The sequence below is a fragment of the Blennius ocellaris genome (assembly GCF_963422515.1).
Source record: "Blennius ocellaris genome assembly, chromosome: 20".
NCBI lineage: Eukaryota > Metazoa > Chordata > Actinopteri > Blenniiformes > Blenniidae > Blennius > Blennius ocellaris.
Window position 1 is genome coordinate 2,072,414 of NC_137669.1, and position 12,032 is coordinate 2,084,445.

The 12,032-nt window shown below is 41.1% G+C and overlaps 1 protein-coding gene across 1 annotated transcript; it reads left to right on the forward strand.

Annotated features, from left to right (window-relative positions):
• The first annotated feature begins 8,649 nt into the window (after positions 1–8,649).
• On the forward strand, positions 8,650–11,414 carry LOC308144870 (endothelin-1-like). The gene is made up of 5 exons (XM_080516118.1): positions 8,650–8,803; positions 9,169–9,322; positions 9,429–9,542; positions 10,023–10,106; positions 10,204–11,414. The coding sequence occupies exons 1-5, from the start codon at positions 8,746–8,748 to the stop codon at positions 10,301–10,303; spliced, it is 510 nt and encodes a 169-aa protein (XP_080372244.1). The 5' UTR covers positions 8,650–8,745; the 3' UTR covers positions 10,304–11,414.
• Positions 11,415–12,032: the final 618 nt, after the last annotated feature.

Sequence of the window (12,032 nt, forward strand, 5' to 3'; positions counted from 1 at the left end):
CCTCTGAAATACAGGGTGAATTTAATTTCTGTTCTCTATGCTGCTTTGATTTGATCTGTTTGTATGTTGTCATCATCCTACTGAATCTGGCTCCCGTCATCTTTCTTTCCCTCAGCTCTTCTTTGTTCCCAGGCTCTGCATGTACCACACATGGCCACGAGGTGTCAGGAGAAAGCAGCTGATAGCGTCTCCTCATCGGGAAGTTCTTTGAAGGTTTGCATGAGAACTTTCTGATACAAAAGAGTGTGTAAAAGCCCCCACGGATAAATAAACGATACATTTTTACAAGACAGTGTCATTGAAATTAATGAATTCTGAGTAAGACTGTAAAAAAATATGTCGCTTATTAAGTTCATATATACTGCTTTGAAATGTAATTTAAAGACTGAGATGTTTTTGTAGTCTAGACAGCAATATACATTATGTTTCTCCATTTGCTCTGCATGACAAGGTAATGATGGGCTTTATATGGTAGAAAGAAATAGTAAAAGTATAATTAACAACACTGGTACACTAGATTTCTGATCACCTTCTCCAGCACAAACTTTACTTTCTATTTTATTTACTGTAACATATTCTGTGTGGAACAATGCTTTAAAAGAATGAACCTGTAGGATAATTAAATTTTTTATTCTGTTCTGTTCTGTTCTGTTCTTTTCTTTTCTTTTCTTTTCTTTTCTTTTCTTTTCTTTTCTTTTCTGTTCTGTTCTGTTCTGTTCTGTTCTGTCCTGTCCTGTCCTGTCCTGTCCTGTCCTGTCCTGTCCTGTCCTTTTCTGTCCTGTCCTGTCCTGTCCTGTCCTGTCCTGTCCTGTCCTGTCCTGTCCTGTCCTTTTCTTTTCTTTTCTTTTCTTTTCTTTTCTTTTCTTTTCTGTCCTGTCCTGTCCTGTCCTGTCCTGTCCTGTCCTGTCCTGTCCTGTCCTGTCCTGTCCTGTCCTGTCCTGTCCTGTCCTGTCCTGTCCTTTTCTTTTCTTTTCTTTTCTTTTCTGTTCTGTTCTGTTCTGTTCTGTTCTGTTCTGTTCTGTTCTGTTCTGTTCTGTTCTGTTCTGTTCTGTTCTGTTCTGTTCTGTTCTGTTCTGTTCTGTCCTGTCCTGTCCTTTTCTGTCCTGTCCTGTCCTGTCCTGTCCTGTCCTGTCCTGTCCTGTCCTGTCCTGTCCTGTCCTGTCCTGTCCTGTCCTTTTCTTTTCTTTTCTGTCCTGTCCTGTCCTGTCCTGTCCTGTCCTGTCCTGTCCTGTCCTGTCCTGTCCTGTCCTTTTCTTTTCTTTTCTTTTCTTTTCTTTTCTGTCCTGTCCTGTCCTGTCCTGTCCTGTCCTGTCCTGTCCTGTCCTGTCCTGTCCTTTTCTTTTCTTTTCTTTTCTTTTCTTTTCTTTTCTTTTCTTTTCTGTCCTGTCCTGTCCTGTCCTGTCCTGTCCTGTCCTGTCCTGTCCTTTTCTTTTCTTTTCTTTTCTTTTCTTTTCTTTTCTTTTCTTTTCTTTTCTGTTCTGTTCTGTTCTGTTCTGTTCTGTTCTGTTCTGTTCTGTTCTGTTCTGTTCTGTTCTGTTCTGTTCTGTTCTGTTCTGTTCTGTTCTGTTCTGTTCTGTTCTGTTCTGTTCTGTTCTGTTCTGTCCTGTCCTGTCCTTTTCTGTCCTGTCCTGTCCTGTCCTGTCCTGTCCTGTCCTGTCCTGTCCTGTCCTGTCCTTTTCTTTTCTTTTCTTTTCTTTTCTGTCCTGTCCTGTCCTGTCCTGTCCTGTCCTGTCCTGTCCTGTCCTGTCCTGTCCTGTCCTGTCCTGTCCTGTCCTTTTCTTTTCTTTTCTTTTCTTTTCTTTTCTTTTCTTTTCTGTTCTGTTCTGTTCTGTTCTGTTCTGTTCTGTTCTGTTCTGTTCTGTTCTGTTCTGTTCTGTTCTGTTCTGTTCTGTCCTGTCCTGTCCTGTCCTGTCCTGTCCTGTCCTGTCCTGTCCTGTCCTGTCCTGTCCTGTCCTGTCCTGTCCTGTCCTGTCCTGTCCTGTCCTGTTCTGTTCTGTTCTGATCTATTGTCATATCACCATAGGCCTGTAATTACTATATGCAATGACAGGCTAAATGCAGTACTTAGAAAAACACATGACTTGGAGAAAAATCTCATATAAATAGCTAAAGTTATTTGTAGCCTGTTAAAGGAAATGGTAAAATAGTCAAATATAGGTTGCTAAGATTGTTACTGGTAAATAAATAAATAAAACTAAACTAAAAACAACTAGAAAAATATTTTAAAAATAATTTATAATGTATCTTAGTCAGAAACGGAATGCATTGTCAAGCTGAGACTAGAAACAAAAACAAACAAATGTGCAAACATGCTACATTTGGGCTTAATTGACCTTGTGGTTGTCATGGAAACGTGCTGTAAATACATAGAAGCAAGGCCAAGATTTCATTTAAAGATAAACATAGTGAACACAATTTGTGTAACTTCACTTATTTCAGGGAGATAAATTGACATTCTAATAAAGACTCGCTTCTGAACCCAAACATTTTGAGAAATCCAACAAAAATGGTTCAACGATGCAAAATGTTGCTTTTCTACGAAATAATCTGGGTTCACTCAGTGATAGTTGAGCTTCCTAATAAAGGTTAGCTTCACCTGCATCACTGTCATCATCATTTCATGCCTGGGGGTTTATTGTACTGTACAATCTGTCGACATTTGAACAAGGCATCATTTGAAATTACTTTTTTTTTTCCCCGGTGTTGAAAATATGGAAAATCCTGTTTTGTGGATGCGTTGGCAGCAGAAAATGAACGAGGACAAGATCAAGACCTGCTTGTTTTTGGAACATTTCAACGTCCAAGCAAAATCATTGAAAGTTCAGGATTTCCGTCTCTTCCTAATCTTTTGCATTAAAACAAAGGTAAATATTGTTTTAACAAAAAATGTTTTAGTCCATTTATTTACTCTCCATTTTTAAGTTGTTGTGTTTTTCAGTTCGTTTTGACAAACGAAAAGGACAGCAGGCTACAGAAAGCCCAGCCCAGCACAGTAATCCAATGAAACACAACCCAGACGCTGGAGCATGAAGGTCAAAGTGTGTAAATGACCCCAAGCACTGTGAGCACACATTTTTTTTTTTTTCGCGCCGGGACCAGGTCAGATCATGTGGTGGCTAAAGGCCCCTGCATTGTCCCATAAGAACAAGAAAGGTTCAGCTGTGATGTCAGCCAGCTGCCAAGAAGAAGCTGTTGAAATTGCAGGCCACGCCCCCTCACACATTTTTTACTTTTTAACTGCACGACTTTTTTCTTGCTTCAAATGTTTTCAGTAACATTTTGCTGAGCTGTTTGTGTCCAAGTTGCCATGTTGGTCCTGTTTTAACCACAGGAGCTGACCACTTTGAGTGATGCATTCACGTGCATTACGTAACTCCGCCCTCCGACATGTTAATGAGCTGCTGGGCTCGTACAGTAGCGAGACTACATGCTGAGCATGTTCAACATATGACTGATAGTCATTAGCGAGCTGGAAAGTGCAGCACACAGCAGTGCTGAAGTTTCAACAGTGCAGCACCGACCAACTTCGGCCCAGACGGTCGGAACAGCCGACCCGATTTCTTCAGCTGGACCAGGGCGCTCCAACACCGGCCCTCGAGGGCCCCTGTTCTGCAGGATCTAGCTCTCTCCTTGTTGAAACACACCTGATTGCAATGAGGGGCTCGATATTGGGCTTTTTCTCACAACCTTGGTGATGACATCATCATTAGATTCAGATCATGCTGAAGTAGGGAGAGAACTGAAACATGCAGGACAGGAGCTTTCAAGGGCCGGAGTTGGAGACTCCTGAGCTAGATGGAGTTGGCCAAAGCAGGACTTCAGCCTGGGGGCCGGCTACAGCCTGAAAGGACAGGTTTTAAAGGGTCTTTGGGACCTTCAGGAGACTCTGGCCTGAGGATGGGAGGGTGACCTCAGCATGTCAGCATACCAAGGATCCTGACCATGAAAGTGAGAATTACAATTTTAAAGTCAATTCCACATTTGACTGGGAGCCAGTGAAGATTTGATCAAACGGGAGTGATGTGGGCTGTTAGGCAAACTTGTCAAAAGTCTCGCAGCCGAATTTTGTATGACCGGAAGACTGCCGAGGATGCAAGTGAAAGTGGAGTTGCAGTAGTCAAGGAGATGTGAAATGAAATGAAAGCATGGATGATCAAGTATGGCGTCGCAGGCAGGTGTGGCGGCTGCCCTCATAGTTTCAATGATGGTGATGCTGCTTATCAAAGCTTCCATCTGCCAGCTCATATTCTCCCCCTCACTCACATCAGGGTGATACTAGCAGAGTGAGTCACTTCTCAGTGCCTTTCTACCTTCATCTTCTTTCAATGACTACAAGGTCTGCCCTCATTTATTTACTTCTGAGGAAGCAGGGTGGTGTGTTGTCAGGAACATTCCTCATTGTGATGTGACATTATGCAAAGCCCAGTTGAGCACCCCGGCGCCCCCTATTAACCAGCCACCACTACAATATTGATGTGTTCAGGAAAATCACCTTAAGTGCCAGCAGAGGTGAACGTATGACTGGCCGATAATCCAAAAACATTAAAAAATACTGTTTATGTTAATATGTCACGCTGCCATTTGAACTATACTCTCAAAATACCCATTAAGAGTCCAGCTCTTATAATATTTCTTTCTGCACAGCACTGGAAATGGCCCAGAGATCTGTGACCCTGGTCAGCCTCACCTGCTGGGCAATATTTCACACCCTATCATGTAGATCCTAACTTTACGTGAGGTGTTTTCTTGAATGCGAGTCAGATGAGCTCATCCCAGAATCATCTGAAAAGCTTTTACAATCACACCTCTGCTATTTGTTCATCATCACACCGCTGCACATTCCTGTGTCGCCCCCAGCAGCAGCCGGAAGTGAGGAGCAGATAAGGACACTTGTTTTTTTATTACTCCATGTATGGAGCTCCCTCCATACAGAGTGGGGCAACAAAGGGCAGGAGGCACCAGCCCATTCTGCATGTCTGCAAACATTTGATCTCCATGACTTGCTTTTCTTTCTTTTCTTCTTTCCTATCGCCTCACTTCACAAATAGCTGGTCAAACGCCAGTATCCCGGCATTGTGACATCCTTTTGGCATTTCCTCTTCTCTTCAACCAAACAGTGACGATGTTCAGCTCAGATATGTCTGCCTCACCGCTTTTTTTTTTCTTTTTTTTAACCCGTCTTCCTCGATCTTCTAGTTTCCCGCTAAAGCTCTGATATAAAATTCCTCAACATCAGTCAGATGTTTCCATCCTCCGTGACTCTAACAATTGAACTGCATCCTGTTATTTGTTTGCATTCGGGTCTGAGTTCTACTGTGGCTGCATTTCAAACCATTTATGGTAAATGAAGTGTGATTACTTAATATCAAGGCTGATCCTGTTGTACCTCAGCAGGATATTAAATAGGTATGAAATAAAAAAAAATAAAAAAAACATGTTAGAATCTTCTCTAAAGACATACCTGGCATTTCAAATAATTAATAAACACTATAATTTACCATAAACCTACATCAAGTGATTTGCATGTACACTATAAATCTGTAATCAAGAGCAACTGCAATATGTTGTAAATGGTTTATTGATCTTTCTTTTTTTATAGCCTCTTGTGTCTGAATTGGTTGTGACCTCAGCCCTTGCTGGAATTGTTTCCTATTTGCATAATTACAGGTACTTTGTTTTGAACAAGCCTAAAATAAAATAAACTTCAGAAGCATCGTGTTCACAAACTGTCAGTCCATCAGTGAATAACTTAATGAAGATACCAAGGAGATTTTGGTGTTGAACACAATATGTAAGATAACTTAAAAAAACAACAACCAAAAACACCTGTAACAACCTGATAAATATGTTTTCGTAACAACTAAGCCATTTGCAGTTGTTAACTCACGCACACGAGAGTGACGATGATGTCATCATCTCTCGTCTCGTCTAAACCTTCATTGCTTTTTGGATGTCACGTTTTCAAAAATGCTGAAATGGGAACACTTTTCTGAAATGCTGCTACTGTACATGTGCAACACGGCCATAGCAAGATAAGAATAACAACAAAGTTTTCCTCCGCAGTGTCGTGGCTTCCAGTCCTCTTTTTGGTTTGGACTTGATAGTTTTATAGGTGAGAGTCACTGCAATATCAATCGTCTATCCATGTTCTCGCCATTGTTAATATTTATAGCATATTTTCCTCTGTGCACATGTGCACATTACAAAACCAAGCAACAGCACCCACGAGGGGCCCAACTTCAAAACCGCATCATTTTCAGCATTTCTGCCATTTCGGTGTAAACGGACATCGTTTTCAAAATGTCATCATATCAATGCAAAACCTTTCTGCACGAAAACGCAAAAACAATGACTTTTCATTTAAAACATTATTATCACGCGAGGTCGTACATTTTATTTGAGCACTTGCACCTCTTCTATTTTCACATTAAATCATGTTGGTCACAACAGATTCATAGATGTAGATAAATACAATCAACAAGCTTCCTCCTGCTGTTTTCCATTTCAACTTCAGTGTTTTAAAGCAGATCATTTCGAATCTCTTCGTTTGTTTGGGGGTTTTTTTAAAACCACTTACACGTCTTTTCCTTATGGAAAAAAATGGTGAAAACCTTCCATTCCTCCTGGTGGCATCATGTTTTCTGCAGTAGATGTTTTGCTAATATGAGCTTGTGGATATGAATTATGTCATGAGTGATGCAGCTGATAGGAGGAAGGAAAACCTTGGGCTGTTTGCATTGCATAGTTTAACTGTCCAGGAGCGTGATACGCAGGTACGTCACTGCATGTGTGTGTGTGTGTGTGTGTGTGTGTGTGTGTGTGTGTGTGTGTGTGTGTGTGTGTGTGTGTGTGTGTGTGTGTGTGTGTGTGTGTGTGTGTGTGTGTGTGTGTGTGTGTGTGTGTGTGTGTGTGTGTGTGTGGTTTGTAAGGAGCTGCTGAGGCAGGCGGCTGCATATCATTTCAGAGGTCAGAGAGTTACGCTGCTGGCGGGATGACAGAACCCTGACCCCACCTTCCTGCTGGGGGGGGGGGGGGGGGCACAAAGGGACAAAGGCAAAGCCATCGCTTCCTTTGTTTTTCAACTTTTAGAAGTTGAAAAAGTGCTTGATTTAAAACCAAAAAAAAAGTAATATTTATATGATATTATCCCCCAAAAATCATTTTACAGCAGTTACCTATAATGAAGATCTCAAATAAATCCTTAACACTATCCTTAACATTATAATCCTTTAAACAAGACAAGTCAAAAATGAGTTGTATTTTATTTGCTTCTTTTTAAATGTACTTTTAAATTGAGATGTTTGATTTTAAAAAATTTTAATATATATTTTAGCGCAAAATTTGCCAGTATAGTCGTTGATCAATGAGATGCAGTAAATTGAAAGACTTTAAACTGGGTTTGGCCTGTGAGAGTGAAATTGTTCATTTAGAAAGTAACCAATGAGCAACAAGCACAGAAAACTACCAACAACACGACAAAGACATGCATGATACACTCTATTTGTAATGAGGCAGGCGTCAAATTATCAGCAACCTACTTTTTCCTCTGCTTGTAACTTAACACCAGACACAATGAGGCGAGTGTGAAATTACTGCCAGAGTGATGCTTACAGAAAGGCTGGTGTCATTTGTAATTTGACACCAGCTTCATTATCATCCTGGCTGCTGATTGGTTGCATGCTTTGAATTTAACACTGACATTCTTTCAATTTTTTTCAATATTATTTCGGCTTTATTTCCACATTTATTTATTTATTTAGTTAGTTATCCGTTCATTTATTTATTTATTTATTTTCATGCATCATCACATACTTGTACTTTGACAGCAGCTTCATCCTTTTGCTGTGTACTTTAACTGTAGAATTCTGCTGTATTTGTCTTGGTTTTTTTAAATCTTTATTTAAACATACATTGATGCAGCAGAACAGAAAAGCTAAAGACTTAAACACATTGGTTTTAACTGGCCAAGTAATAAATCAATCTAAATAGCAATTCATTTGCATTTCCCTATCTTATCAAAAAGCCAGCATAGATTATTTTATCTCCCCCCCAGTTTATTTTGTTTGTTACTCTTCAATTTGACGCATTTCCTTATAGAATGAACTGATTGACCCTCATTGTAAATCAACACAATTCCTCATATTCATCTTGGGAGCACTCTCACATTCCAGTAACATAACTACTATTGTCACTCTGCCTTACTCCAGTGTGAGTAATTGTCTTGGATTTCTCAGTTGTTTGGTTGCTTGTGTGTTCAAATTGCAGCTTCCAGGATAATAACCACACACGGCTTGCTCGTTCAAAGTTTAGGTCCTGCACTGTCTTGTCTTGTGATGGCATAAATGCTATTTAGGTACATCTATGCTCTGATTAGAAAACAAAAACACTCAATACTTGAATTAAATTCCAGCCCGGTTTAAGGATCCTAAACACCAGCAGAACACAAAGGCTTCTGTCTGCTCACTCCAAACACAATGACAGAGGAAAATCTCTATTATTCAGAACTGCCATACGTCTCACAGGGGAGGTGGGGGAGTTGTGCAACAACAGTCAAGTACACAGGGGAAGGCGGGGTCACTGTGATGTCACCCGGAGGAGGTGTATAAGTAGACACTCCTGGCAGGGACATGGACACAAATCACCTGTTGCTGCTCTCCAGCCTCAACACACAGGCTCTCTCCTCCTCTCTGGAGTGTATAAACCAACTGCTACTGCTTTTACACGTCGGAGATCCAACCACACAGGATGGCCTCCTTCAGGATATTGACTTTGTTCATCACCATCGGCATGTCTCTTCAAGAAGGTGAGCATCTTCTGTTTTCCTCTTCAGATAATTGTGTGTAGCCGTGCCGAGACATTGACCTGCTCCTTGGCCGATTTCGGGTTATACTTTGATGATAGTACAAAATTCTACGCATGGCATTAAGTCAAGTGTAAATACAGTTCGAGAGCTGGGTTCATCCTCCTGGAGAATTTACCACACCTGTTATAAAACAGTGTTCATGTTATTTAAACTACTTCAGCCAGGCCACCCTACAGGATTGTTTCCACTTGGCTCGAATCCCTGGACCTGTAACCTACCACAGTGTTTGTCAGCCAAATGGTTTGTTAGTATTAACGCGTGACTAACTGCTGTGGTTTAATCTTGAGATTCTCCGTGTTTTCCAGGGTGTGCACTCCCCGTATCGGAGCGAGCTGAGCTGCCAGCTCAGACTCAGCATCCACACCGGGTCAGGACCAAACGCTGCTCCTGCAACAGCTGGGAGGATACAGAGTGCATCTACTTCTGCCACCTGGATATCATCTGGGTCAACACACCAAAGTAAGCCACTTGAGGACAGTAAGGCTGAACTTCAGCAGGTGTTGTTTCTAACCTTCATGCTGAAGGGAATTTCACCATCTAACAAAGGTTTATTTTTGATTCATAGTAAAGTCCTTCCTTACGGCCTGGGGAGTCCCCTGTCTCGTCGCCGACGTTCAGCTGACCGATGCGAATGCCTCAGTCCATCGGACAATACCTGCCGTGGCTTCTGCAGTAAAAGGTGAGCACTTCCTCCATCTACCTGGACCTACAGCAAAGCCAGTCAGCTCTTCCTCTGATGTACTCTCTGGATAACATCACAGTCTGTGTCTCTTTGGCAACATGATCGAGTCTTTGATAACTGGTCTAAACCATGAGGGCAGCTGTCATGTATAAAAGAAGAGTACCCTCATTTCCATGGCCTTGAAAGAAGTCACCAGGGTTTATTAAGATGTGCTATTTTTGGACAGATTACATTTTTGCCTTGTCTCAAAGAGGTGCCGCTTGTGTCTTTCAATCATTGTGATCATGAAACCGCAGCGATGAATCAGTCAACGTCTTCAGATCTGAACTTTGAACGTGTGAGACTCGCACTGCATTCTTACCCAAAAGGCATCTGGAAGTAGATCAGTTTCAGAGGCAGCTGGTTTACCGTGAACTATCTCTTAAATGGTTTCTGCCAGATTGTTATCCTATTCTTAATGCTCTATTTGTATCACAGCCCCAGCGAGCGCAGGCCTGATACCACAAGCACACTGCAGGAATCTGCAAGCACAGACAGCAACAGACTCCTGGCCTCCCTCAGGTAAAGAGAAAAACACTTAAAGGAAACTGCATTGGGGTGAAAATTTGAGGGTCACACAAAGCATTTCTAACCTGGTTTCCTTTGGATTTTCCTGCAGGTCTGTGATCAAAACCAACACGGCAATGGCAAAGGACTTACTTTCTCTGAGGCCCTCTGACTCCAAGTCTAAAGAGCAAGATGAGGAGGTAGACACCTGAAGGAAAAACCTTGTGTTGAAGCAAACTACCAGAAGTGAAGAGTCAGACCGACTTTGGTTTCAGCACAGAAGATTAAAAATGCCTGATCTCCTGCCTGCATCGAAAATGCAAAGGACAGAAACGTGAAAAAGCTGTAGGACGGAGCATTGAATCAATGCGTCAGAGCTGGTGGTTGAAGCAAGACTGGGTCCGACGTGAAGTTGACTCTTAAGTCTGTTTGAACTTTAATCAGTTAAGGTGCCAATGACGGATCGGTTCCAGCCAAGGACATGGAAACGTCACCATTCATAGGCAGTATTCTGATTATGATGACTATAACAGGTGTGTCTTGCAACCCGCACAAAGAATTACAAAGTCTATCAACATTTCAGTGATGTCTTAGATGAAAAACGTTTTTGCCCGTGTTTGTTTATATGTTCTCAGGCCTTCTCCATCACTGTTGACCTTTGGTCTGATTTAATATTCCTCTGTATCAGAGCTGTGATCTGCTGTCCCGCCTCATGTTTACAGGGGTCCAATAATTAGCAAATAGCTTTTTAATGAGCAGGCAGTACTTGAAAAGGATGTCTTGGCACTCGCTGCTGCAGCAAGACGAAGGTCGTTTCTTTGGGATTTCGCTAACAAACAATCTGCCATAGACATGCTCCATTGTCAGCTCCTGTGCACACGCACACACACACACACACACACACACACACACACACACACACACACACACACACACACACACACACACACACACACAGACAACAGTGGGTCTATTGTGTTGGCTTGAGTGTTTATTGCATAGTTCAATGTTTTGATTGAAGATAAGCCAGAAGGTTTCAATGATGTGCAGCCTGCCAACAAACAAAAAAAAATCCAACAATTGTTTTTCCTCCTCTGACAAATGTTCATTCTGTACCATACTGTAATTAGTCAGAGGCTCATGTTATTTTATTATTTTTTTTATTTTCCTGTGCAAAGGAGCCTTTTACTCCATCTTCCCCCGGTAGTCTGATGTCTGTGCTGTATATGACACATCATTCATGTAAAGTTTACTCTTGTAAATAGAACTATTTATTTATTCACTAACTTATTGAGATCTATTTTTGATATAATTATATGGCCGATGCAGTCAGTGTTGTGTCTCATAAAATAAAATATAAATATGATTTCTAAAGAATGTTTGTGTTGTTTTTCATTTCTACTTCTGTTATCTGACGTGACTCAGAAGACCTTCACCTATAAATAACACGTCCCAGAAAATTCTCTATTATTTGAACATGTTCAATGCTGATAATACTCACTGGCACGCTTACGCACACACACGGAGAAACATATAACTGACACTATTTCTATGGGGTTTCCTGTTTAAGAGCTTAGTACTGAACTTTGGAGCATAACCTCTCACTGTTCATTGAACTAATTATTATTATTACAAGGTGGTAACAAAACAAAATTACTTCATTGATTAGCTTTTTTTAAAGCAGGAAGACACTAGATTAAGTCAGTGTTTTACATATGGATAATATGGGTCTCATTCCTGTGTGAAAGGGAGAGCAATAGTTTCTTTTTCATCAAGAAAACGCTGTCATTGTGGAAAATACAATAATTCAACGTTTTCCCGCCCAAAAAAACTAATGGCTGTCATTCTTGCATGAAAACAGAAATATTCACTTTTTAATAGAAAAGTGTTATTTATTGAACTGTGTTTGATTCTGAAAGGTTGCACACTTTGTTTCTTGTT

Excerpts from the sequence above, each read along its gene's own strand:
- LOC308144870 (XM_080516118.1), top strand. The coding sequence starts at position 8,746 with ATGGCCTCCTTCAGGATATTGACTTTGTTCATCACCATCGGCATGTCT. Across the intron at positions 9,323-9,428 it reads ATCTGGGTCAACACACCAAA|TAAAGTCCTTCCTTACGGCC; the intron begins GTAAGCCACTTG and ends TTTGATTCATAG. Across the intron at positions 10,107-10,203 it reads AGACTCCTGGCCTCCCTCAG|GTCTGTGATCAAAACCAACA; the intron begins GTAAAGAGAAAA and ends ATTTTCCTGCAG.